The sequence below is a fragment of the Macaca thibetana genome, chromosome 19, assembly GCF_024542745.1.
Source record: "Macaca thibetana thibetana isolate TM-01 chromosome 19, ASM2454274v1, whole genome shotgun sequence".
In the NCBI taxonomy this organism is placed as follows: domain Eukaryota; kingdom Metazoa; phylum Chordata; class Mammalia; order Primates; family Cercopithecidae; genus Macaca; species Macaca thibetana.
The window spans coordinates 31,619,120-31,646,750 of record NC_065596.1 but is presented as its reverse complement, the minus strand read 5'-3'; the positions used below and the strand labels follow the sequence as shown (position 1 = coordinate 31,646,750).

General features: G+C 46.4%; 2 protein-coding genes across 4 annotated transcripts in view; both read left to right on the top strand.

Moving 5' to 3' along the window:
* The first annotated feature begins 1,847 nt into the window (after positions 1-1,847).
* Positions 1,848-10,848, top strand: KLK13 (kallikrein related peptidase 13). Of its 3 annotated transcripts, none has more exons than XM_050771641.1 (5): positions 1,848-1,933; positions 6,473-6,659; positions 6,999-7,267; positions 8,472-8,608; positions 10,648-10,848. In XM_050771641.1, exons 1-5 carry the CDS (start codon positions 1,882-1,884, stop codon positions 10,834-10,836), a joined length of 834 nt encoding a protein of 277 aa, XP_050627598.1. In that variant the 5' UTR covers positions 1,848-1,881; the 3' UTR covers positions 10,837-10,848. The 3 variants fall into 3 exon arrangements, with proteins under 3 accessions (XP_050627598.1, XP_050627596.1, XP_050627597.1); XM_050771639.1 differs by having other exon boundaries at positions 1,858-1,933; positions 6,999-7,048; XM_050771640.1 differs by lacking the exons at positions 6,473-6,659; positions 6,999-7,267 and having other exon boundaries at positions 1,858-1,933.
* Positions 10,849-17,394: 6,546 nt separating this feature from the next.
* KLK6 (kallikrein related peptidase 6) overlaps positions 17,395-27,631 on the top strand; it is a 90,401-nt gene continuing 80,164 nt past the window's right edge. Inside the window, exon 1 of the mRNA XM_050771634.1 lies at positions 17,395-17,398. The gene's annotated coding sequence lies outside the window, so the exon portion shown is untranslated. The remainder of the gene's footprint in view (positions 17,399-27,631) is intronic.

Here is a 27,631-nt window from a genome sequence, read left to right as displayed (position 1 = left end):
TCAGCATTCCTTGTTGTCTGTGTGCATATGGCTCTCTTACTGGCTCTGCCATTTATTAATGAGTCAAGATACAATCTTTGACATATGTTCATTTCATATATGTCAGAGAGTCATGGTAAGACCACGTTTTAAAAGTTACCCTTTGACACTAGATTTGATCTCCACATCCAAACCTGAACTCCATCAACAAGGACTGTATGAGTTTCCATGTGAGCCCTTGCCCCAGCCATCTCTATTCCTTATCCTCATCGTGACACCTCCACTCTCTCACTCTTTGCAGACTTCATCTGGTCCACATCCCTGGTTTTCTTCCAAACTCTGACCCCACCTCAGTCCTTCTTAATCCCTAATCCTGTGCCCTCCACCCCCTAGGATTAACTCAGGGCTCCACCCAGTCATAGTTCCTGGAGACACCTACTCATTCCCAAAACACCACCCCTTCCTCCTTCCTCTCCCCCACCCCCAATCTACGTCTTCAGAGTTTTCCGACTCCTGCTTTTTCCTCTCCACCTACGTCCCGTGACTCCCTAACCCCCTCCAGCTCTGCTCTTAAAAGGCCATTTCTGGAAAATGTTGCTTTCTCAGGTCCTATCTCTGCCCCCATCCAAATCCAAGGGCAGTTGACTTTCTATCCACCCAGCTGATGATTTTCTTCTTGTGTCTGATGGTTGGTAGGAGCAGGGAGGCATGATGATGGGATAATTGTAGGTGTCCTTGGGTCTTTCAAAAGAAAAAGGGTTGAGATGAGACTGGGAATTGGAACCTAGATGTGTTGAGAGCTAAACCTGAGATGAGGTTGGAGATGGGACTGGGGTTGAGGAACAGGCTGGAGTACCGGGTATGGTTAGGGATGGATAGGGAAGTGGGAATCCGGTAGAACATGGCCATTTGGGGGCTGACTGCGTATTAGGAATTATGAATGGGGTTGGAGAAGAGGTTAGAAAACTGGGTGCAGAATGGGTTGAAGTTAGGGATGGGCATGGAACTCGGTGGGGCAGGGGGAAGGAAATGGAATTTCCCCTTACCCTTGTTGGGTCCTGGTGCCTGAAAGTTCACAGTGGGTTCAACTCCGGCTTGGGCGGGGTCAGATCTAGGTCCCAGCACGTCCTGGAAGCTCCGCCCCAAGCAGAGGGCCAAGCCCAGGCTGGGGGTGCCTGGAGACAGCCCGCTGAGCCACCGGGGGTGGAGAGGGGGAGGCCGGGGACCAGGAAATGCTGAGTGAGCTGGGGGAGGGAGTTCAGGGGTTAAAAGCCATGGGTCGGGGCCGAAGCTCTAGGCAGCTGGCGGCTGACACTCCTGGCGGGCCCCTCACTCAGGTAGGGTCTGCCTGGGGTGGGGGCGGGGAGCGGAGGAGGGCAGGAAGGGGAGAGAGGAGGGGATAGAAGGGATGGGGAAAGCAGAAGGGCAGCTGAGTCAGGGAGAGGGAGAGTGAAGCTAGAGTCTCAGATCTAGAGAGAAACCTGCAGAGACGGAGAGAGGCGAAGGGAGCAGACAGATAAGAACTTGGGCTAATACCAAGCGTGGGGACAGACCTAGAGGGGTAGAATGGAAGGCTGACTCTGGAGGAAAAGGGCGAGAGTGCATGGACTACCCAGCTCGCCAGAGGGCAGGGGGGAAGGGACGGCTTCCCGGGGTGAGGGGCTGCACGCCGGAGCCCCAGGGGGTTGCACATTGCTCCTCCCACCTCGCTACTGCACCCCTTCCAAGGATGCAGTTGGGGGTGGGGGGCAGATTCCAGGGTCAGAGCTGTCAAGAGTGAATGAGGGGAGGAGAGATTTAGGAGCCGAGAGGTTTCAGACGCGGAGGTTCCGGGCACGCCCTCGACACCCCCTTCACCTTCTCCTCAGGCCCCGCCCACCCTGCCCTCCCGATCCCGGAGCCATGTGGCCCCTGGCCCTAGTGATCGCCTCCCTGACCGTGGCTTTGTCAGGAGGTAAGAATGCGCGGGGGTGGAGGCGCGGCGGCCACTCGGGACAATGGTAGGAGGGGTCAGGCCGAAGGGGGAGGGGGCGTGGAAGCCGCAAGCTCCGCCCCCCACCCACTCGGACTCGGGTCCCGTGGGGACAGCCCAGAGCTCTTCCTGCCTGTCCCTGGGTGACCTGGTTTCCCGGCTGAGGTCGGCCCTCTGACCCCAGACCCCTCACCTCCCAAAATACCCTCTCAGCAGCCTCTTCCCCCCGTTCAAGGCTTCCTATCCTCTCTGGAAAGCTGAAGGACACGGGTTCGTGTCCTGACGCTGCCGCTTTGAGCCAGTAGCCTAGCAGCTGCTTTGTGCCTAAATTGGCTTCATCTGGAAAATGGGCTCAATCTATAAGTGCTTATCACAGAAGGTCACTGTGAATATTGAAACGAGGTGATGCGTCGAACATGCAATATGTCGCAGATAGAAAGGACTTGAAAGTTAGCCACTTAGCCGTTATTACTTTATTAGTAGTAGTCTCTTTTTTTTTCTTTTCTTTCTTTCTTTCTTTTTTTTTTTTTTTTTTTTGAGATGGAACTTTGCCCTATGGCCCAGGTTGGAATGCAGTAGCACGATCTCGGCTTACTGAAACCTCCACCTCCCGGGTTGAAGCGATTCTCCTGCCTCAGCTTCCCGAGTAGCTGGATTACAGGCGCCTGCCACCATGCCCAACTAATTTTTGTATTTTCAGCCGAGACGGGGTTTCGCCCTGTTGGTTAGGCTGGTCTCGAACTTCTGACCTCAAGTGGCCCGCCTCAGCCTCCCAAAGTGCTGGGATTACAGGCATGAGCCACCGAGCCCGGCCTCTAGTATTCTGTCTTCATACTCAGTCCCTTCCAGAACCTTCCAGATTGTTCTTTTCATCCTTGGGTTGACCCCAAACCTATGTGACTTTGCCGCAAATTGGTAGTCCTTAAGATCCCTATGGATCTTTCCCATCTTTCCCTGCCATTGTAAGCAGTTTCTCTGGAAACCCCATTCATACATAATTTAGTCATTCAACAAACAGCTATTAAACACCGGCCACTGTGCAGACACAGTCCCTGCTCTCAGCACCTGGAGTCTAGCGGGGACAGACGCAGATGTTATTCAAACAATTATCCAAATAATTAGTTAATAATTATCTTGACATGAGGTGAAGACTTCAAGGAGCCAAGCCAGGGGCCTAGAGATGTAATGGCGGCTCCCCAACCAGAGGCCTTCCCAAAGGGCTTGACCCTTGAGCCAAGACCTGAAAAAGGAGGGGTCTGTGGGTGCCTGGCACCTGGCACCATCCTTGGCCTGAAGGTGGGGTGGCTTCTCTCCTCTGGCGACACTCCCTGGATTCATGCCCGTGCCTCTCCTGAGTGCCACACCCTAGGCTAGGAGATCCACATGCTACGCCTTGTGGAGTCCTCAACAACCTGGCGAGGTAGGTGCACTGTAATTACTCCAATTTCACGGCAGAGAAACCTAGGACTCAAAGACAGAAGGCTCCTGCTCCAATGACACCAGCAATGCCTGAGTCAGAATCCTAATCAAGGTTGTCCGCCCTGTCCTCCATATCCTGGACTTGAGGCTCTGAAAACCATTTGTATAACTTTTGACCTAATAATTTGCTTAAAGTTAGCTTTTTTCTTTTTTCTTTTTTTTACTCAAACAAAAGTGTGTTCAAGTTTATATTACTGTCCTGAAGAGAGAACAGATTTCTTTGTCATAAATAAAAGGTGAGGAATGAAATAAACCCTGCACAATGAAAAGAAAATAATGTTTATTGGGTTGGACCACCTGAAATTGCTGATACTTGAACATTTTTGATCTTCCTAAAACAGCTTTTGCAGATGTTTCAACATGATAAATGTTAGGTGGCCTGATGAGGCTTCTGTGTCCTCTTGGCTTTAAAAAGTGAGCTCAGTGAGGATTAGGGAGGTGTTAAAACCGTATTAGCACCACCTGAGACTTTATCCTTGACAAAATCAGGATTAAAAGAGAACTGGATGCTGACTCAGCGTCTGAGTGTGCGATTTAATGTTACTTATATCTCATCTCTCTACCACCTAAAATGATCCTCTGCTCACCAATAACTTCTGTCCCGAACTGAAAACCACTGGGCTAATCCCACTGCTTGCCCTGTAGTTGGGGAAGCTAGATGGGGAGGCGGAGGGACCTCCTGCTGTAGCTAATAATTAATAATAACATTGCCCACTGACTGAGTGCTCTCTGTGCTACCTGCTGTGCTGTATGGTTTGAAATGCGGGATCATCTTGAATTCTTCAACTGTGCAATGAGAGATGAACTGTTACTTTTTCTACTTGACAGCTGGGGAAACTGAGGCAGGTAATTTGCACAAGGTCACACAGTCACAAAATGGCATGCATGTTCAGGATTGGATTCTCCCTGTCCCATGGACCCCTGCTGTGCTTCCAATACCAGACACAGTGCCTGGCACACACAGCATTTATTTATTGAGCCCCCACTGTGTGCCAGGCACTGTGTTAGGTCCTGGGAATATGGTACTAAATAAAGCAGTTAAGGTGCCTGTTGTCAATGGAGCTTACAGTCAAAGTGGAGAGATTTTTAAAAATGAATGTATACAAATGTAAAGAGAAATGAATAGCAATCATTGTTTTGATAAAAACCAACCAGAAGAATGTAATGGGGGATGAGTGGGGACCAGGAGAGTCAACATTAGACCAGGTGGTCAGGGAAGGCCTCTCTGAAAAGAAGACATTTACCTGACCTCTCAGAATTAAGAAGGACCCAGACATACAACCTCTAGATTCTGAGGGTCATCCAGTAGAATATTCCATATATATGAAATGTCCTATATCTGTGCTGTCCAATTATCCACTAGCCACTTTAGGCTATTGAACGTTTGAGATATGGCTGGTGTGACTTAAGAACTGAATTTTTAATTTACTTTTACTTCATTTTAATTAGTTTAAATTTAAATAGCCACATGTAGCTAGTGGCTACCATATGAAACAACACAGGTCTGGAGAAAGGACTGTCCAGAGAGAGGAAATAGTAAGTATAAAATGTCTAGTATGGGGGCATCCAAGATGATTTAAATTCTTTTTTTTCTTTAAATGCCTGGTGTGTTTGAAGAACAGGTCCATGAGGCTGGACCAGAGGAAGTCAGAAGAAAGAGGTTGGAGATGGGGTCAAAGATGCTGGCAAGGGCCAGACAGCAAAGAGTCCTGCACACCTTGGGAAGGCTTTTTGGATTTATTTTAAAGGAAGTCAAGCCTGGGAACAACATCTGACTTTCTTTGTTTGAAGAGTCCTCAGCCTGCTTTGAGAAGACTGGATTGGAGGGATGTAAAAGTGGAAGGATTTAGGTTGATGTAGTCATTTGGGCTAGAGAAGATGGGGCATGGACCAAGATGGTGGCAGAAGTGTGGAGATAACTGGATATTTGGGAGATAAAACCAATAGGAATTGGCTGTGAGTGATGAAGGAAAGAGGAGAAGCAAAGATGACTCCAGTTTTGGAGCTGAGCACTGAGGTGGGAAATACTGGAGGGAACAGTTTTGATTGACAAGGATCAAACTGGGAATACAAAGCTTAAGATGCCTGTAAAGCATTCAAATCAACAGTGTTTGAGATTTGAGCTTAAAGAAGAGTTCAGGGCTGGAGATGGTTAGCCTGTAGCTGGTATTTAAAGCCATGGAGGCAACCAGTATATATGCAGTGAAAGCAGAGAGAGGTAGGTGGAAAGATGGTTGGATGGATGCATGGATGGATATATGGATGGATGGATGGATGGATGGATGGATGGATGGATGGATGGATGGATGGATGGATTGGATGGATGAATGGATGGATGGATGGATGGATGGATGGATGGATGGATGGATGGACAGATGGATGAATAAATGGACCAGTGGATGGAGGGACAGATGAGTTGATGGATGGATAAATGGATGAGTGGGTGGATGGATGGATGAATGGATAAATGGATGAGTGGATGGATGGATGGATGGATGAATTGGTGGATAAATGGATGAGTGGATGGATGGATGGATGGATGGATGGATGGATGGTTAGATGACTACCTAAATGGATGAATGGATAGATGGATGAGTAGATGGATGGACAAATCAATAGGATGAATTGGGGATGGATGATTGGATAGATTGATGGATGGATATTGCCTAGGTGGATGTGTAAGTCAGTCTCACTTCTACCTCCTGAAATCCATCCTCTGGTAGAATGATATAAAAAATGCATGTGGAGAGAAAGTCAATCTCCTGCTTACCTATCAGTAACATCCTCATTTTGTGAACTCTTCTGTTAACCCCCAGTGGGGTTAACAGATTTGGTACTTATTTGGAAAAGAATGTCACCTCCTTGCCCTAACTCATCTCCACTTGGTCAAGAATAGCAACTGCCAGAAGTCGGCAAATTCGTCTTCAGTTCCTGGTCACCCAGGGCAATAGTCTGACCCTTTCCCTAAGCCCAGGAACCACAACTCCAGGGCTCCTCTGCACCCTGGATCCCAGTTTTCAAACAATCTCTCTTCTTTACCAGGTATCTCCCAGGAGTCTTCCAAGGTTCTCAACACCAATGGGACCAGTGGGTTTCTCCCAGGTGGCTACACCTGCTTTCCCCACTCTCAGCCCTGGCAGGCAGCCCTACTAGTGCGAGGGCGGCTACTCTGTGGGGGAGTCCTGGTCCACCCCAAATGGGTCCTCACTGCTGCACACTGTCTGAAGGAGTATGTAGGGGCCAGGGGAGCATGGGGTAGGGATGAGAATGGGACTGGGATTATGGATGGGATGGAGTTGGATTTAAGAATGGAGTTGGAGTTAGGGTTGGGGATGGATATGGGGGTGAGAATGAGGTTTGGGGTTGAGATATGGGGATTGGGTATGGGAATAGAATCAAAGTAGAGGATTTGGATGGGATTGAAGTTGAGGATAGGGGAGATATGTTTGGAGATGAGGAAGGTAGGATGGAAAAGAGGTTAGGCTGGGGATGGGAAGAGGTTGGGGCTGGGATGGGGATGGAAATGGGTTCCTCTTCTTTTCTAACCACCCTCTTCCTGCACCCACAGGGGGCTCAAAGTTTACCTAGGCAAGCATGCCCTAGGGCGTGTGGAAGCTGGTGAGCAGGTGAGGGAAGTTGTCTACTCTATCCCCCACCCTGAATACCGGAGAAGTCCCACCCACCTGAACCACGACCATGACATCATGCTTCTGGAGCTGCAGTCCCCGGTCCAGCTCACAGGCTACATCCAAACCCTGTCCCTTTCCCACAACAACCGCCTAACCCCTGGCACCACCTGTCGGGTGTCTGGCTGGGGCACCACCACCAGCCCCCAGGGTATGCACCCACACAGGTGGCCTGAGGCCCCACAGGAGTGGCTGGGGAAACAGGGGCGAGATGGGAGGGAAGGTCTGAGGTAGATTCTTTTATATATAAAAATATAAATTACTAAATAAACATATTTACTATTTATATAACAATTTATATACAGTTATAATTATATACAGTTAGCTGTATCCTTTATATAAATGTATATAAATGCATGAATATATAAAAATATAAATAGATCTAATATATATGAATATATTATATGATGTATAGTGTATTATATAGCAATATATTTATATATTATACAAAAATTATACAAATTAAATGTATTTTATAATTATAAAATTTATCAATTATGTATTTTAAATATGTATTTCTCCATAGTGTATATATTATAACTATATCATCTATATTTAAATTATATATTATAAATGTATTTTATAAATGTATACATTTATATATTTATATACTGTAAATGAATTTTATCATTTATAATATATAAATCATACATTTATATATTATAAATGTATAAATTTAAATATAAATACAAAAATATAAATATAAAATTTTAATATTTCTATAATTTATAAAATGTTTAATATGTTAAATATGCTTATTAATGAAATTTCTAATAATTCAATTTAATAATTATATATCATTACTTATTAAGTATAGTACATTGTATATGTGAATATAAAGTTGATGTATATACCAACAAGAGCCCTTTGCATCTCTTTAGCAATCCCTTACTCTCTCCCAGACTCATGTTTGTACCTTTCTCCTCAACATGCCTCGTCTCTCTTCCTACCATTCTATCCAACTCTTCCATAACTCTTCCCATCCCTGTTCCTGCCTTTCCCATCTTTAGTTCTCTATTTCTGACCATCTCCCTATTCCAACTCCCTCTCTCTAACTTTCTGTCCCCACCACTGGCTCCACCACTCTCCTTATCAACCTCCCATTCTCTTGTCCCTTCTCTCCCTGTCCTTCCTTCCACTTTTCTCCTCACCTCTCCCTTTGCCTCTCTGCCATGTCCCTCCATATTTCTGTCACTTCCATTGCTTTACCCAGATAGGTGCTCATCTCTTCTCCCATCTTTCTCTTCCCATCTCAATTTTCTACCTACTCTTTACCCATTCAACTTGCATATTTAACCTTCATCCTATATCCTATCCAGGTCGGATACCTTAGACCTTCTCTTTCTTCTCCCCAGTGAATTACCCCAAAACTCTACAATGTGCCAACATCCAACTTCGCTCAGATGAGGAGTGTCGTCAAGTCTACCCAGGAAAGATCACTGACAACATGTTGTGTGCCGGCACCAAAGAGGGTGGCAAAGACTCCTGTGAGGTGAGGCCAGGAGGCTGGTGGGTGCCTAGGACAGGATAGAAAGCCAGAATGGAAGTGACAGATGCTGGGGAAAAAGCTTTGTTTCCAGCATTAGGGGAACCAATCTTTATAAGGTACAATGCTCCCTCACATAGGAGGTCAAGACAAAAAGAGGCACCCAGGGATGGCAGGAATAATTCATCATAAGCCCCAGCTTTGACTGAGTGGCTGCCCAGATCCCTGTGTTGAGATACATAAAAGTTGGTATTCTTTCAATTGTGACAACCAACTCAAACTGGCTTAAACAAAATGCTGGCTTTTGTAACTGAAAATCCAGGGTGTCTGACTTTAGGCACAGATGGATCCAGGTATGCAAATTGTGTGTTTGGAATTCTGTCTTTCTTTTAACTCTCAGCTCTTCTTTATTCTCTTTTGGCTTCATTCTCAGTTAGATTCTTCCCATGACAAGACGGCCCCAGCGGCTTTGAGCTTACATCCTACCCCCTAGGCAACCCTATTAGAAAGAGAATCTCTCTTTTCCAATAGTTCACATAAAAGTTTTGAGCATGATTCTCACTAGGCTGACCTAAGTCATGTGTCCTGAGCCATAAGTCCATCAGAGCTGTGGGATTCTCTGATGGGCCAAGCCTGAGTCACATAGTTAACTGTGGGTGCTGGAGAGGGGCAGGGACAAACGGCATGGACTGGGAGTGGAGAAGGGCAGTTCCCCAAATGAAAAAGTCAGGAGTGGCTGTTACCAAAATAAGGGGAAATGGCCAAGTACAGTAGTTCATGCCTGTAATCCCAGCACTTTGGGAGGCTGAGGTGGGAGGATTACTTGAGCCCAGGAGTTTGAGGCCAGCCTGGGCAACATAGTGAGACTCTGTCTCTACAAAAAAGAAAAAAAATTTTTTTAGCCAGGTGTGGTGGTATACACCTGTAGTCCTAGCTACTTGGGAGGCTGAGGCAGAAGGACTACTTGAACCCGGGAGCTCGATGCTGCAGTGAGGTAAGATCATGCCACTGCACTCCAGCCTGGGTGATCAAGCAAGCCGCTGTCTCAAAAACAAAAAGAAGGCCGGGCACGGTGGCTCAAGCCTGTAATCCCAGCACTTTGGGAGGCCGAGATGGGCGGATCATGAGGTCAGGAGATCGAGACCATCCTGGCTAACACGTCTCTACTAAAAAATACAAAAAAAAACTAGCCGGGTGAGGTGGCAGGCGCCTGTAGTCCCAGCTACTCGGGAGGCTGAGGCAGGAGAATGGCGTGAACCCAGGAGGCGGAGCTTGCAGTGAGCTGAGATCCGGCCACTGCACTCCAGCCTGAGCACAGAGCGAGACTCTGTCTCAAAAAAAAAAAAAAAAAATTAATTTTTTTAAAATAAGAGGAAATGGATACTACATGAGCAAAAAAAAAAAAAAAAAAAAAAAAAAAAAAAAACAAACAAAAAAAACACCAACCTGCATCCAATAAAGAAGTTGAGATTTGATTCAGTGAGAAAGAGTATGATACTATATTAATGATATGTGCCTTGATCCGCTAGTGATGTCTGCCTTGGGCTCAGGAAGAGAAATAGATGTACACGTGTATTGCATACCCTGCCCAGATGTGGATGGGTTCACTCAATAGTGAGAGGCACAAAGGAGTCCTAAAGTAGGAACAGGGTCAGCTGGTGTGGGGCAGGGGGTGCAAGTTGGGATTTAGTACCAGGGAAACAAAAATGGGTATGAAGTAAGTTGTTACCATTTTAATGAAACTGTGGAACAGAGAAAGACACAGAAATTTCTCTGTGTCTCTCTTTCTCTGGGCCTATCTCTGTCTTTCTGTCCCTATTTCTGTCTCTTGCTCTCTGTCCCTCTGTGTTTGTCTTCTTGTCTGTTTCTCACTGTCTTCATTGCTTTCTCTCACAGTGTATGTGTCTGACTCTGCCTCTCTGAGTCTCCTTCTCTGTGTGTGTCTCTCTCCATCTTTCTCTCTCTCCCCACATCTCCCTGTCCCTGCCTTGTTTAGCCCCAGCAAGGACCCATCTCTCTCTCTCTCTCTTTCTTTCCCAACTCAGGGTGACTCTGGGGGCCCCCTGGTCTGTAACAGAACACTGTATGGCATCATCTCCTGGGGAGACTTCCCATGTGGGCAGCCTGACCGGCCTGGTGTCTACACCCGTGTCTCAAGATACGTCCTGTGGATCCGTGAAACAATCCGAAAATATGAAACCCAGCAGCAAAAATGGTTGAAGGGCCCACAATAAAAGTTGTGAAATATACCGGCTTCCTTCCTTTCACCATGATTTCCTCATATTGTCTGCTTAGCCCTTCTCTGCTCCTTATTCCCAGTGTTCCATTTGAACCAGTGATCCGTGTCCTGAAAAATGCTCAATCCCAGTTGACATTCCATGTTTCAGAAGCATTCAGGCACTGCCAGGCTTGCAGTCTCCCAGATGTTGCATCCCAGAAACATCTCAACAACCTGAATGTCCCAACCCAGACAATGGCCCAGGTCTCTCAACTGCATCAGCATGGCTTCTATGAGCCCACCTGAATGTTCTGTCTGCGGCACATTCTTAAATATTTCCATCAGCCCATCTCAACAATATATGTCCTATAAATGGACCATCCTTGACAACATCCTCTAACTCTTCAAGTATTTATTCAATGCCAGTATCCTAGACCTTCTATTTTTTGCACTCAAGAAGGCTCTAGACTCCCATGATAGTTCATCCTGAAAATATTATCTTATGCCCACAATCTTCTGCCCTGACAACATTCTATGTACCTCTGTGACTCACCACAGCTAACATTGGATCCTCAGAATGGTTCATTCTCACACTGTTATGGTTGTCTCAGATGTCCCAACCCAACCTACATCCCACATTCTTCCAATACCCCACCTCTGCCAACATTCCCTCTCTCTGAATCAACGGCACCCTAAGTCTCTAGAGTTATAGGGTTCAATATACCAAAGGGTCTCCTTGCCTGAGCTATATTGTCTACCAAATATTCTGTCCTGTATCCCCGCCATGAACATGCTTGTTCAGTGTCCCTTGCTGTTACATCTTTGTCCATGACCCTAAAATGTAGTGCAAATCCTTGCTTTGGACAAGTTATAAAACTCACAGTCTCTGTGCTTTCTCATCTATAAAGTGGGTTCATGACTTTTTGGAATTGTAGTATTATTACAAGGATAAATGTCAAGCATTTATCATTATTATTATTTGCATGATTCCCATAAAATATTACCTTAGAATGTTAATAACAGCCCTTCGAATTTGCAAAATGTCCAAAAAAGGTGTTGCACTCATTTATTTTCCTCAGGAGACATTTATTCAGTGTTGACTATGTGCAAGCATTCTCCTGGGTGTTGGTAAATATAGTTTATTTATTCAACAAACATTTGTACCTATCATGAGCCAGGCACTGTTGCAGACACAAGTGATAACCAATGAGTTAAACAGATAAAAATTTCTGCCCTTGTAGAACTTACATTCTTTTCAGGAAGTCTCCATAACAAAAATGAATAAAGAAATAGGCTGTCAGGTGGTGCCACAAGCCATGGCAAGAAATGAAACAAGGGCCATGTGTGGTGGCTCATGCCTGTAATGCCAACACTGCGAGGCCAAGGTGGGAGGATCGCTTGACACCAGGAGTTCAAGACCAGCCCGGACAACATAGCAAGATCCCATCTCTACAAGAAAGTTTAAAAAATTAGCTGGACATGGTGGCACGAGTCTGTAGTCCCAGCTATTCAGAAGGCTGAGGCGGGAGGATTGCATGAGCCCAGGAGTTTGAGGTTGCAGTGAGCTGTGATTGCGCCACTACACTCAAGCCTGGATGACAGAGCAAGACCCTGTCAAGAAGAAGGAGAAGGAGAGAAACAGGAAGAGGAAGAGGAAGAGAAGGAAGAAGAAGAAGAGGAGGAGGAGGAGGAAGAGGAAGAGGAGGAAGAGGAAGAAGAAAGAAGAAGAAGAGGAAGAAGAAGAAGAACAAGAACAAGAAGAAGAAGAGGAGAAGAAGAAAGGATTAAGAATTGGGAATGCAGGGTTGTATATGTGGAAGGGATGGCATTACAATTTAAACAGCATGGCCAGGGAAGAGGACCTAACTGAGATGGTAACATTTAAAGAAAGACCGAAAGGAAGAAGGGAAGAAGCAAAGCACATATCTGAGGAGCAGCCACTGGAGCAGGGGATACAGCTGTGCAAGGGCCCTGAGGCAGGAGCCTGTTTGGTGTGTCTGAAGATCAGTGAAGAGGTTAGTGTGGCAGGAGCTGAGTGAGCGAGGAGGAGAGGGTGGGAGGTGAGGGCAGAGAATGAACGGAGCAGACTGCATTGGGTCCTGTGGGGCACAAGGAAGACTTTGTTTTCCTCTGAGGGAGCCAGGAGATATGAGAGGGCTCTGAGCAGAGGAGGCTTTGATTTGAATGTGCACAGGATTCCTCTGGCTCCTCCATGGGGAACAGACTCAGGGAGGCCAGAGAGAAAGGGACTACATTAGCCCAGGCAAAAGGTGATGGTTCCTGGACCAAGGTGATGGCCTTAGAGAAGGCGAGAGGTCAGATTCTGGATCTGTTTGATAGGACTGTTGGACCATATCTGCCGACATCAGATGGGGAAGTGTGAGAAAAGGAGAAGTCAAAGATGACTCCAGAGATTTGGCCTGAGCAACAGGAAGGATCGAGCTTTCATTTACAAAAATGTAACAAACTGAGAGGAACATGTTTTAGGGCAGAGATTAGGACATTTTGTCTTGAACTGTTTATTAGACACTCAAGTGGAAATAAACTGTTCTCTGAGAATTTGTAGAAAATAAACAACTATGGCCAGGCACGGAGGCTCACACCTGTAATCCCAGCACTTTGGGAAGCTGAGGCAGGCGGATCACTTGAGCTCAGGAGTTCAAGACCAGCCTGGCCAACATGGTGAAACCCCGTCTCTACCAAAAATACAAAAATTAGCTGGTGGTGGCAGGCGCCTGTAATCCCAGCGACTCAGAGGCTGAAGCAGAAGAATCGCTTGAACCTGGGAGGCAGAGGCTGCAGTGAGCCAAGATTGCGCCACTGCATTCTAGCCTGGGCGACAAAGTGAAACCCTGTCTCAAAAAGAAAGAAACAACTACACAAACTAAATAACTGCAGATTGTGATGATTTCTGTGTGATGATAATAACAAATGCAAACATTTCCATGAAGGATACAAGCAAGGATTTGTGTTAGAGAATCAAGAAGGAGGCTGTTTTGAATAGGGTGATCAAGAAGGGCTTCTTGGAGGAGGTGGCATGTGGCCAAAGGGTTAAAGGGAGCCAGTTTAGCAAAGAATGGGGGAAATACCTCTGATAAAAGGAGCCACTGGGCCAAAGTCCTTGAGTTTAGCCTATTCCAGGATCTGAGGGAAAGCCAGCATGACTGTACAGTAATGATGAAGGAGTGATTGGGTAGGGAATGAGATTGGAGGATTCTGCTGGAGCCAAATATGTGGAGTCTTTTCAGCTGTAGTCAGGGAGGTGGTCTTTCTCCCATTGCAGTGGGGAAGCTCCTGGAGAGTGTCAACAGGGGAGGAATCATATCTGAAATCGGATTATCACTCTGATTGCTGGGTTACTGGTGGAGACAAGGTGCCAGGAGGGAATATTGGAAGCCAGGAGATGAACCTGAAGCCTCCTGCAGTAATCAGTGGGTAAGATGATGGCTGAGCCAACAGAGATGAAGATGGATTAGAATGAGAGTTTTGCAGTCACATTGAGGAAACTTAGCATACAGTCAATCCTATTTCTCACAGTAGTTACGTTCTACAAAGTCACCTCTAACACTGAATTAGCAACTACTAAAGCATTGCTTCTAGGGGGAAACATAGGGTTTAAGTTCCTTCAAGCCTCTGGTCACAATGCTTTTGTCACCTGATCAATATATAACCTTGTTTTAGGTGTGTTTCTCTTTAAAGACAACTTAATATATATGCATTGAACTCACAGCCGATGGTGATGTAACTCATGCCTGAATGAAGCTTCTCTAACATGTATTTTCTTTTTAAATTTTTCAAAATTTATTTTATTCATTTTATTTTCTTGAGACAGGATCTTGCTCTGTTGCCCAGGCTGGAGTACAGTGGTGCAATCGTAGCTCAGTGCAGCTTTGAACTCCTAGGCTCAAGTGATCCTCCCACCTCAGCCGCCTGAGTTGCTGGGACTACAAGCATGCACCACCATGCCCAGCTAATTTTTTTTTTTTTTTTTTTTTTTGAGATGGAGTCTCCCCCTGTGGCCCAGGCTGGAGAGCAGTGGCCGGATCTCAGCTCACTGCAAGCTCCGCCTACCAGGTTTACAGCATTCTCCTGCCTCAGCCTCCCAAGTAGCTGGGACTACAGGTGCCCGCCACCACACCCGGCTAGTTTTTTGTATTTTTTTAGTAGAGACGGGGTTTCACCACGTTAGCCAGGATGGTCTCGATCTCCTGACCTCATGATCCGCCCGTCTCGGCCTCCCGAAGTGCTGGGATTACAGGCTTGAGCCACTGCGCCCAGCCAGCTAATTTTTTTTTTTTTAATTTTTGTAGAGATGGGGTCTCACTCTCCTGCCCAGACTGGTCTCAAACTCCTGGACTCAAGTGATCCCCCCACCTTGGCCTCCCAGTGTATTGGGATTGTAGGCATGAGCCACCACACCTAGCCTTGTGTATTTTCCTATAAGGCACACCACAGCCTTCTTGCACTTAGGACGCTAGATGGGACATTTTAAACAGCGAAATCAATGAAAACGTGCAAAACGTGGCACTAAGTAGACCACAGAAAGGACGCTTGTTTACAGAATGAGAGCTGAAATAAGGGAGAGCATTACCTTAATCGACCTCACCTGGGAGCGTGCACCTCGGGCAACTCAAATTGTTCACCACTCTGTGCATCTTTGCAAACAGCTGCAAAAGTCCCAAGGGTATTGGTTTGGGGTTACCCACAGCACATTCCATGAATAATGAGGATCAACTGTGTCCGTAGGGGTGAGGGCGAGTGTTGAGGATGATGCCTGCGTGATTCCTGTGTTTTTCAGGGGAGACTATAGTTTAGTGTTCAAACACACAAAGGGTGGAGTCTGAAAGATCTGGTTTTGCCACTTTATCTCTTGGGAACCTCAGTTCCTTAATCTGGTAATAACAGGCCCTACTGCTCAGGGCTGTTGGGAGGACAGAGTGAAAGGTATTTAAAGGCTCTGCACACAGCAGCTTCTGAATCACCGATCCTCGTCAATGGAGAACCAGCATGACATAGTAGCTATGGAACACAGTTTCGGGGGCCAGGCTGCCTGGGTTTGAATGCTAGTTCTGTCACTTGTTGAACTGTATACTCTTCAAGTTACTCACCTTCTGTGTGCCTCAGTTTTCCCATTACTCAAGTACGTATAACAATGGCGCTTAACACCAAATGGCTTTAAGACCTCAAACTACAAAGGTCAAACTACAAAGTTAATAGAAGATAATGGCAGAGGCCAGGCGCTGTGGCTCATGCCTGTAATGCCAGCACTTTGGGAGGCCAAGGCAGGCAGATCACGAGGTCAGGAGATTGAGACCATCCTGGCTAACATGGTGAAACCCCGTCTCTACTAAAAATACAAAAAATTGGCCTGGCATGGTGGCGGGCGCCTGTAGTCCCAGCTACTCTGGAGGCTGAGGCGGGAGAATGGTGTGAACCTGGGAGGTGGGGCTTGCAATGAGCGAAGATCACGCCACTGCACTCCAGCCTGGGGGACAGAGCGAGACTCCGTCAAAAAAAAAAAAAAAAAAAAAAAGATAATGGCAGATAACATTTTTGTGATTTGGGGATGAGGAAGGACTTTTCTTCCTCCTCCTCCTCCTCCTCCTCTTTGTCTTCTTCTTTTTTTCTTTTTCTTTTTCTTTTGAGACAGGGTCTCACTCTATCGCCCAGGCTGGAGTACGGTGATGCAATCATAGCTCACTGCAGCCTCAACTTCCTGGGCTCAAGCAATCCTCCCATCTCTTAGCCTGCCAAGTAGCTGGGACTACAGGTGCATGCCACCACGCCCGCCTAATTTTTGTATTTTTTGTAGAGACAGGGTTTCGCCATGTTGCCCAGTCTGGTCTCAAACTCCTGGGCTCAAGCGATCTGCCCACCTCAGCCTCCCAAAGTGCTGAGACTGCAGATGTGAGCCACTGTGCCTGGCCTGAGGAAGGATTTTTTAAAACTTCAGAAAGACAAATCTAAAGGCAAAATAATGTTTAATTTCATTACATCAAAGTTAAAGATTTCTGTTCATCAAAAGACACAACGGACAAGGTAAATCAACATGTAACAGCTTGAGAAGGTGACATTTGCAGTCTGTACTATTGACTTAAGATTGACATATTGACCCAAATATGCAAGGAAGTCCTGCAAAAATAAATGAGAATAATAAGCAAAGGGTATGAACAGATTTATAAAGAAGGAAACCCAAAAAACTCATACAAAATATGCTCAGACTCATTAGGTATCCAAGAAACACAAATACAAATAACAAATTGCTTTACATTTGTTAGATGGATTTAAGAAAATTTCAAAGTTAAGTAATCCCAAGTATTAGCAGAGATGTGGAAACACAGGAACGCTTATGGACGGCTGGTGTGAATATACATTGGTGTGGTTATTTCAGAAACTAATATGGCATTGCTTGGTTGAATTAAATATATGTACATCCTAAGACCCAGTAGTTCCACTTCTGGGTGTCTACGCAAAGGTAATAATTATGCATATCACAAAGGGGCAGATACAAGCTCTCTGTCACAGAGTTTTTTGCTGTGGTGGAAATTAGAAGAAACCTGGTTACCTATTAATGGGGGAGTGGATGATAGAATGTGGTGGATCCCTCATGGAGGACTTTGCAGCAGTTAAAAGCAACAAACTAAAGACAGCAATAGGAATCAAATCTTAAAGGTATAGTGCTACCAACTACAATGGTGAAAATTTAAAAGACAGACAATACTAAGTGTTGACAAAGATATGGGCCAACTTGAACTGGAACCACACTACTGGTGGCAACACACAATTTGTAAGGACATATACTAATAAAAAGATCTATAACGTTGTGATTGTACTAAACGCCACTGAACTGTCCACTTTAAATGGCTAATTTTATGATTTGTGAATTTCAACTTAATAAAAGGCTACTCAATAATAAATACAACAGCAAAAGACACAGGATAATAAGGATAATAGCAAAGGAGACAAGATAGTAAAAATAATTACAAAGGATACACAATAATAAAAACAATAGCAAAGGATACACATTAACAAAGATAATGGCAAAAGGTACACAATGATAAAGACAATAGTAGAAGTGAAAGGAAACAAAAGGGAACAAAATAAATAAGGAAAACAAAAGAGGGATCCTGTCTAAATCACGAATGAAAATGTGTCACCAACTAATTCAACTCTTTCCACCGGAGGACCTTTCCACCCACAGGTATCCATAAACTTTTTAAAATGAAAAAGAACAGCACTGACTGTAGAATGCTTTTGGGAGGATTAATTGAGCTCCTGTGAAAAGCTCAGAAGAACACCACGAACAGAGTGAGAACTCAATAAGTGGTAGCTGTCATTATTTTCATTATTGTTGTTGCTCTTATTATTAGTGTAATTACGAGGCTGTCTCCAAGGTCCCAGTGCCAGGGGAGCTACGTTGAGTGACAGCTGTGGATTTTGGAGAGTAGGAGGTAGCCACCCAAATCCTTCCTATGGAACAGAAAATAATGACATAGCTGGGCTGGAGATTCTGACTATCAACAACACCTCGACTCAGGAAGGCTGGCCAGGTGGTGAGCTACTCAGCGTTCCCTCCCTCCTCCCTCTTCTGGGATTTCTCAGCCACCTGCCCTCCTCTTCCTGTTTTTTGCCCAGGGGAATTTTAATAACAATGGAAGCCTGCACTGGAAAGAATTTGGAGAGAACTGGTGGAGCCAGGAAATGGAGAAGGCTTGAAAAAGGGGGAGAAGCCCGGAATGGTGGCTCACGCCTGTAATCCCAGCACTTTGGGAGGCCAAGGCCATTGGACTGCCTGCGCTCAGGAGTTCGAGACCACCTAGGGCAACACGGTGAAACCCCGTCTCTACTAAAAATACAAAAAATTAACCGAGTGTGGTGGCATATGCTTCTAGTCCCAGCTACTTGGGAGGTGAGACAGGAAAGTCGCTTGAGCCCCAGAAGCGAAGCTTGCAGTGAGCTGAGACTGCACCACCACACTCCAGATGAGGCTACAGAGTGAGACTCCGTCTCAAAAAAAAAAAAGCAAGGAAGAGAGAGAGAGAAAGATGGGGGGGAGGGGGTGGAGAGAGAGAGAGAGAGAAAGAAAAAGAAAGAGGACAGAAAGGGGGAGAAAAGCAAAGTGGGGAATCAAGGGGGATTTTGTCAAAAGACGAACCAGGCTTTCTGGCGTTTGTCCAGGTTGGCACAGCACTGGAAGTCCTTTTATTCCATTCTCCCAAGCCCTCAGCTGGGTGGCATGTCACCTTCTCCATCTTACAGAATGGACCTACACTAAGGAAAATCGCGGGTGATTTAACCCTATCCTGGTTAATGGAACCCCATCTTCGATGGCCCCACGGACTTCACCTTGTTAGCCCAGAGGGTCAGGCCACGCTCAGCCATTGCCCCGGGGTGAGGCTTTGTACATGGGTCCCCGTGGAACTTTCCAGGCTATTGAGGGCAGTGGGGAATATAAGCCTGTGGTAAAAGAAAAACTTCTGCCGAATTAAATGTAAAGGAGTTTAATTGAGCAACGCACATTTCCCGAATGGAGCAGGCCCCAGAATCAGGGCAGATTCACAGAGACTCCAGCTCAGCCACGCGGTGGAAGATATGTAGACCAAAAAAAAAAAAAAAGAGAGAGAGAGAGAGAAATGATGTACAGAAATTGGTAATGAGGTACAGAATGGCTGGATTGGATACAGCTCAGCATATGTCTTATTTGTTTTATCTTTATTATTATTATTATTTGAAATGGAGTTTTTCGCTCTTGGTGCCCAGGCTGGAGTACAATGGCGTGATCTCAGCTCACTGCAACCTCCGCCTCCCGGGTTCAAGCAATTCTCCTGCCTCAGCCTCCCAAGCAGCTGGGATTACAGGCATGTGCCACCACGCCCAGCTAATTTTGTATTTTTAGTAGAGACGGGGTTCGGGGTTTCTCCATGTTGGTCAGACTCCTCTCTTACTCCCAACCTCAGATGATCCGCTCACCTGGGCCTTCCCAAGTGCTGGGATTACAGGCCTGAGCCACCGTGCCCGGCCTCGGCATATATCTTATTTGAACACAGTTTGAACACTCAGCCGTGTGTGAATGGTTGAGGTACGGCCGCTGGGTTGGCCAAGACTTAGCCGATGTGACAGGTGCATACTACTAAGTTAGGTTTTCGATTCTGCCTGCCTATTAAGCTAGGTTACAGTTCATCCACAAGGACTTAAATAGAGAAGTACGGAGTCCTTCTCAGGCCGTATTTAATTTGTGTTAACAACTGTAAACTAAAAATAAAAACCTAGGCCAGACATGGTGTCTCACCCCTGTAATCCCAGCACTTTGTTTGGGAGGCTGAGACAAGGAGAATCACTTGAGCTCAGGAGTTTGGGACCACCCTGGGCAATAATTTCCAAAGGGAACATGGAGGCCTCATGCTGGAGCAGGTGGAAAGCCGCTGAGTTGAGCTCTTTCCCCTTCCGCGGAGGAGAATCATGCGGCCTGAGCTCAAGTTCCAGCTCTTCCCTGGCTGGTTAGAGGATCTTGAGGGCGGTCCCTTGTGATTTGAGAGGCTTTGGTTTCCTCATTCTGGAGCAGAGAGCATGAAAATTATTTAGCAGGATTGTGAAGACAATTCAATGAGATAATGGGCCAGGTACCGTTGCTCACACCTGTAATCACAGCACTTTGGGAGGCTGAGGTGAGTGGATCGCTTGAGCCCAGGTGTTTGAGACCAGCCTGGGCAACATAGCAAGACCCTGTCTCTACAAAAAATAAAAAAAATTTTCCGGGTGTGATGGCGAGTGCTTTTAGTCCCAGCGACTCGGGAGGCTGAGGCAGGAGTATTGCTCGAGCCTGGGAAGTTGAGGCTGCAGTAAGCTGTGTTCACGCCATTGCACTCCAGTCTGGGAGACAGAGCAAGACCTTGTCTCAATAAATAAATAAATAAATAAATATTCTAAGCCCCTCACCAACTGAAAGGACCCCCTCTTGGCCAACGGGACCCCAGGAAAAAATTTAAGACTTAATTCCCGGCCATGATGGAAAGGGAGGTCAGACAAGCCTCATTGTACCCTCTGCCTTTTGGGGTTTAGGCACAACTGACCAGCATTAATGTTAAAATTGAGATTATGGCTGAGGAAATAAACTCTTTGTGACCTCAAGATACCAAGTTATACACAGGACCTGAGGCCATGCACCGTGCAGGTCGCTCTGACCTGGTGGTTTAGTTAACAGATTTCCTTATGTTAACTAAAAACACTCCCTTCTGCTGCCTCCGAATTTTTAGACACAGCTTTACTCCCTTAATCAACTGCAAATTGAAGAATGTCTGAGGCTGGGCGCAGCGGCTCACACCTGTAATTCCAGCACTTTGGGAGGCTGAGGCGGGTGGATCACAAGGTCAGGAATTCGAGACCATCCTGGCCAACATGGTAAAACCCTGTCTCTACTAAAAATACAAAAATTAGCTGGGCATGGTGGTGGGGGCCTGGAGTCTCAGCTACTCGGAGGCTGAGGCAGGAGAATCACTTGAACCCGGGAGGCAGAGGTTGCAGTGAGCCGAGATCACGCCACTGCACTCCAGCTTGGGCAACAGAGTGAGACTCCATCTAAAAAAAGAAAGAAAGAAAGAAAAAAAAGAATCTCTGAACCCACCTATAACCTGTAAGTCCATGTTTCAAGATCTCCTGCCTTTTCAGGACAAACCAATGTATGCCTTCCATGTATTGATCTATGACTTTGCCAGTAACTCCTGCCTCTAAAATGCATACAACCAAACTGTCATCCAACTCCTCAGTGTGCACTTGCTCAGGACCTCTTGAGACTGTGTTCCTCAGGCCATGACCACTCCTATTGGTTCAGAATAAATCTCTCTAAAATATTTTACAGTCTGGCAAGCCCAAGTTTCCATTCTAAGAAGTTAAGTGATAAAAAGAGAGAAGCAGACGGGTTGTAGGAGCAATGAGGAGGCAAGAAACCCAGGTCAGGCTTTCTGGAGGAGGGGACTTTGGAGTTGAACCTTGAAGGCTGATGCTGTGGCCATCTGCAAAAATGGGATGAATCTCCCCATCCGAAATTTGGTTCAGATGTCAAGACCGATGATGCCACACACTCACCGAAGGGCCCTGTTCTGCCTCTGTGGGGCGGCTGCACAGTCGGTGCTGTGAGCAGGGATCTGGGTGATGACCACCACCAGCGCCACCACGAGCACCAGCACCAGCACCAGCACCAACACCAGCACCAGCACCAGGGCCTTTCTTCTCTTGCCTTGCTGCTCACTGCACTGCTGCCAGCTAGGGGGCATGCTCTTTGAGCTGGATGCTACATTTGCTGAGACCTACTGAACCCTCTGCTATAATTTAACTGGCCTGACTCAGAAGTTTCAAAAGCTGGTGTTTAGGAACTAGAGTAAAAAGCTGCAACCCTGTTTCCAGAGGCCCTGCATGCTGCATCTGGGCCCAGACCTCTCTCTGTGTCTTGAATTGAGTCATGCATCCTAATGACACCATCAGCTCTCAGAGGAAGGATCTCATTCTCTGACTGTTGCTTGCTCTCAAGCAGGCATTAGCTCCCTGTTCAGGGAGCACTCTGGGACCAGCAGGTTTTTTTGTTTGGGGGTATACAGGATCTCCCTCTAAGCTGGAGTGCAATGGCTCAGTCACGTCTCACTGCAGCCTCAATCTCCTGGGCTCAAGTGATCCTCCTACCTCAGCTTCCTGAGTAGCTGGAACTACAGGTGCACACCACCATGACTGGCTGATTTTTCAAATTTTTTGTGGAGATGGGGTCTCACTATGCTGCCCAGAGTGGTCTCACACTCCTGGGCTCAAGCGATCCTCCCACCTTGGCCTCCTAAAGTGCCAGGATGATAGGTGTGAGAGCCACTGTGCCCAGCCAGCAACTTCTTATAAAGTTAAACGTATGCTTATCGTACAATCCAGCAATCCCACTCCAAGATGGCTTCCTAAGAGAAAGAAAAACATGTCCACATGATGATTTGTACATGAATGTTCATAGCAGCCTTATTTGTAATTGCCAGAAACTGGAAGCAATCCACATATACAACCAGTGAATGCATAAACAAGTTGTGGTGTTCCGTACTATGCTGAAATCTTTTTATCTTTTTTTTTTTTTTTTGAGGCTTACTGAATATATTTTGGGGTGGGAGTGGGTCCTCTCTACCCTGTTTATATTTATACTTGATTTTTTTTTATCCTCCAGAGAACCTCAAATCAGTGTTATCACGGTTAGGGGCCTTCCCCATGGCAATGGTGGCTTTATTGGGTTTAAAGGCTCCAGGGGTTAAGTCAAGCTTAGATTAACTGCTTGGCAGCCTGGACAACATCATGAGACCGCCATCTCTATGAAAAGTTTATGTTCATTCCTTTCTTTTCTTTTCTTTTCTTTTTTTTTGAGATGGACTTTCACTCTTATTGCCCAGGCTGGAGTGCCAAGGCGCGAACTCGGCTCACCGCAACCTCCACCTCCTGGATTCAAGCGGTTCTCCTGCCTCAGCCTCCCGAGTATCTGGGACTACAGGCATGCACCATCACGCCTGGCTAATTTTGTATTTGTAGTAGAGACGGGGTTTCTCCATGTTGGCCAGGCTGGTCTCGAACTCCCGACCTTAGGTGATCCGCCCACCTCGGCCTCCCAAAGTGCCAGGATTATAGGTGTGAGCCACTGCGCCCAGTCCTAAGTTCATTCCTTTCTATTGCTGAGGAGTATTCCATAGTATGGAATACCACAACTTGTTTATCCATTCACCAGTTGTATATTTGGGTTGCTTTCAGTTTCCAGCAATTACAAATAAGGCTGCTATGAATATTCATGAACAAATCATCGTGTGGACATATGTTTTCCTTTCTCTTGGGAAGACACCTTGAAGCAGAATTTCTGAATTGTAAGATAAGCATATGGTTAACTTTTTTTTTCTTTTTTTTGAGACGGAGTTTCGCTCCTGTTGCCCAGGCTGGAGTGAAGTGGTGCGATCTCGGCTCCCTGCAACCTCTGCCTCCCAGGTTCAAGTAATTCTCCTGCCTCAGCTTCCTGAGTAGCTGGGATTACAGGCTCATGCCGCTATGCCCAGATAAATTTTTGTATTTTTAGTAGAGACAGCGTTTTACCATGTTGCCCAGACTGGACTTGAACTCCTGACCTCAGGTGATCCACCTGCCTTGGCCTCCCAAAGTGCTGGGATGACAGGCATGAGCCACTGTGCCTGGCCAGCATACGTTTAACTTTGTAAGAACTTGATGGTCAGGCGCAGTGTCTCACACCTATCATCCTAGCACTTTAGGAGGCCAAAGTGGGAGGACTGGTGAAGCCCAGGAGTTTGAGACCAGTCTGGGTAACATAGTGAGACCCTCATCTCTACTAAAAATTTGAAAAATTAGCCGGACATGATGGTGTGCACCTGTAGTGCAGGAGGAATAAGTTTAAGAGATTTACTGTATTAATACAACATGGTAACTCTAGTTAATAACAATGTACCATAGACAGCAGTCCCTCCTTATTTGAGGTTTCCCTTTCTGCGGTGCAGGTACCTGTGGTCAACCGCAGTCCCACAACAGGTGGGTATAATACAGTACAATAAGATATTTTGAGAGAGGGAGACCACATACGTATAATTTTATTACAGTGCATGGTTGTAATTGTTTTATTGTATTATTATTCATTATTGTGGTTCATCTCTTACTACGCCTAATTTATAAATTAAATTTTATGATAGGTATTCTCCATGATCTTGGAACATATTTTCCCTGGATAAGCAGGGACTACAGGCCTCAAAAATTGCTAAGAGAGTAGATTTTAAGTGTTCTCACCACATTGCACACAAAATAAGAATGTGAGGGATGCATATGTTAATTAGCTCAACTTAGTCATTCCACAATGTATATGTATTTCAGAACATCATGTACCAGCCCAGTGAGGCGGCTCACATATGTAATCCTAGCACTCTAGGAGGCCAAGGTGGGAGGATCAAGGATCGCTTGAACTCAAGAGCTCAAGACCAGCCTGGACAACATAGTGAGACCTCCTCTCTACTAAAAATAAAAATAGAAATAATTAGCTGGGCATAGTAGTGTGCATCTGTGGTCCTGACTACTCGAGAGGCTGAGGCAAGAGGGTTGCTTGAGCTCAGATCAAGGCTGCAGTGAGCTATAATTGCACTACTGCACTCCAGCCTGAGCGACAAAGCAAGACCCTGTGTCAAAAACAAAACAAAACATCACATACCCATTAAAGCCCCCACACCCAGGATGACTTTCCATAGAATCAGCCACTGGCACATTCTAGCCTGTGACCCAGGCTAGAGTGCAGTGGTGTGATAATGGTTCACTGCAGCCTCGACCTCCTGGGCTCAAGCGATCCTCCCACCTCAGCCTCCCAAATAGCTGGGACCGCAGGTGTGCCATTCCGCCACGCTAACTTTTTTTACTTTTTGTAGAGATGGGGTCTCACTATGTTGCCCACGCTGGTCTTTTCTTTTTTTTTTTTTTTTTTTTGAGACAGAGTGCAGTGGCACGATCTTGGCTCACTGCAAGCTCCGCCTTCTGGATTCACACCATTCTCCTGCCTCAGCCTCCCAAGTAGATGGGACTATAGGCACCCGCCACCATGCCCAGCTAATTTTTTTTTTTTTTTTTTTTTGGTATTTTTAGTAGAGACAAGATTTCACCATGTTAGCCAGGATGGTCTCTATCTCCTGACCTCATGATCTGCCCGCCTCGGCCTCCCAGCGGTGTGAGCCACCGCACCCAGCCTACGCTGGTCTTAATATCCTGGGCTCAAGCGATCCTCCAGCCTCAGCCTCCCAGTGTTGAGAGTACAGGTGTGAGCCACCATGCTTGGCCAGCAAATTTTCCTTAAGCCCATTTATGTTGCTACTTTCAAATCAACCCGGTTTGAATGGGCCCCTCTTCACCCAAAAGCTCTAGAATCTGCTCAAATTGCAACACAACAGGCTCCCCCATCTGGGCTTCACCTCCCAACCTCCTATGGACTCCTTTACTGTAGAGGCTTTGGCAACCCCTCGCATGCTTCCCGGAGTCTCTGGATTACCCACAACCATCATAGATTTCCATGAGTTTCCTTTTTCTTTTTTTTTTTTTTTGAGACAGAGTCTCACTCTGTCTCCCAGGCTGGAGTGCAGTGGTGTGACCTTGGCTCATTGCAAACTCTGCCCCCGGGTTCAAGCAATTCTCCTGCCTCAGCCTCCCTAGTAGCTGGGACTACAGGTACACACCACCATGCCCAGCTAATTTTTGTATTTTTAGTAGAGTCAGGGTTTTGCCATATCGGTCAGGCTGGTCTCAAACTCCTGACCTCAGGTGATCCACCCACCTCGGCTTCCCAAAGTGCTGGGATTACAGGTGTGAACCACTGTGTAATCTGTGCCCAGCGTCCATGAGTTTCTGATGCAAGAGACTGCCCCTCTTGGACCTACACTATATGTCATTAGAAAGGCAATTGCTGGTCCCATATTGGGTTTTCCTGGAAACATAGGAGAGCCTGAGCCTGTGTCCCTGTGTACCCAGCTGCCCGTTATGCCTTGGGTCCTGGAAGCAGCACCCTATGTGATCAGCATGGCTGTGAAGCCTTCCTAACACAGGAGGCAGCCAGCCTGAGCCTCCCAGTATATCCTGCCTGCAGCAGAGGGCGGCCCCCCCATCCCCAGTTTCTTGCCAGATTCCGCAGTGCTGGAGGAGAGCACCTCTTTCTAGGCCCCCTTAGCTACCTAGGGAGCCCCGTGGAAGTAACTGAGTGAATAGCAAAGGGAGTTCATACACTTTATGGGTGACGGTGCCCCCATCACACAGGAGGGAGCTTTCTGGAGAGTAGCTGCCTCTCATCCCTTACTTAGGGTGTCCCTGACCAAGAATGGGTCAGCAAAATTAGCTGAGCTTCAGGCAGTCGTCTTAGCACCAGATGCGCAGGTCAACAATCGGCCACCTGTACACATTTCTAAAGATTCTTGAGCCATTGTCAATGATCTGGCCATGTGGTTCTGCCCAATGGCAGCACTAACAATTCCTCATTTATGGTAGCCCCCTTTGGGGTAAAGAGCTCTGGGAATCTCTTGCCTCACAGATACTCCAAATATTAATCAAGTTCACGCATGTCTCTGCACATACCAAACACATAATGCAAGGCCTCCTTTTTCCCTGTGGAGTTCCAAACATTATTGATAGTGACCAAGGCACTCATTTTACCTCTTAGGAAGCTCAATGCTGAGCTCTTGAACAAGACATTCGATGGAATTTTCACCTCCTTCACTGGATCCAGGCTACAGGCCTCACAGAGCATCTTAATGGCTTGTTGCACATGTCCACAGGCCGGGCATGGTGGCTCAAGCCTGTAACCTCAACACTTTGGGAGGTCAAGGCAAGAGGATGACTTGAGACCAGGAGTTCAGGGTTGCAATAAGCTGTGATTGCATACTGCAGTCCAGCCTATGCAACATAGTGAGACGCCATCTCAGGAGTCAGTAAGGGGTGACCGCTAGATTGGAAAACAAGGAGGTCTCTGGGCATCCAAACAAGAATGAGTAAATGAATGAATACATGAGACAGACAGAGACACTGAGAGAGAGAGAGAGAGAGAGAGAGAGAGAGAAAGGTAGAAAGATGAAGACAGAACAAAGGACAAGGTGTCACTGTTATTCCTTCACACCACAGTGACTCACTCCTGTAATTTCAGCACTTTGGGAGGCTGAGACAGGAGGATCTCTTGAGACCAGGAGTTTGAGACCAGCCTGGGAAACATGGTGAGACCTCGTCTCTACACATTAAAAAATTAGCCAGGCATGGTAGTGCATGCCTGTAGTCCCAGCTACTCAGGA

Bases quoted from the DNA above. Each gene is read 5' to 3' on its own strand.
- KLK13 (XM_050771641.1), top strand. From the start codon at position 1,882: ATGTGGCCCCTGGCCCTAGTGATCGCCTCCCTGACCGTGGCTTTGTCA. The intron at 1,934-6,472 runs GTAAGAATGCGC...CTTCTTTACCAG, and splicing joins GACCGTGGCTTTGTCAGGAG to GTATCTCCCAGGAGTCTTCC. The intron at 8,609-10,647 runs GTGAGGCCAGGA...TTCCCAACTCAG, and splicing joins GTGGCAAAGACTCCTGTGAG to GGTGACTCTGGGGGCCCCCT.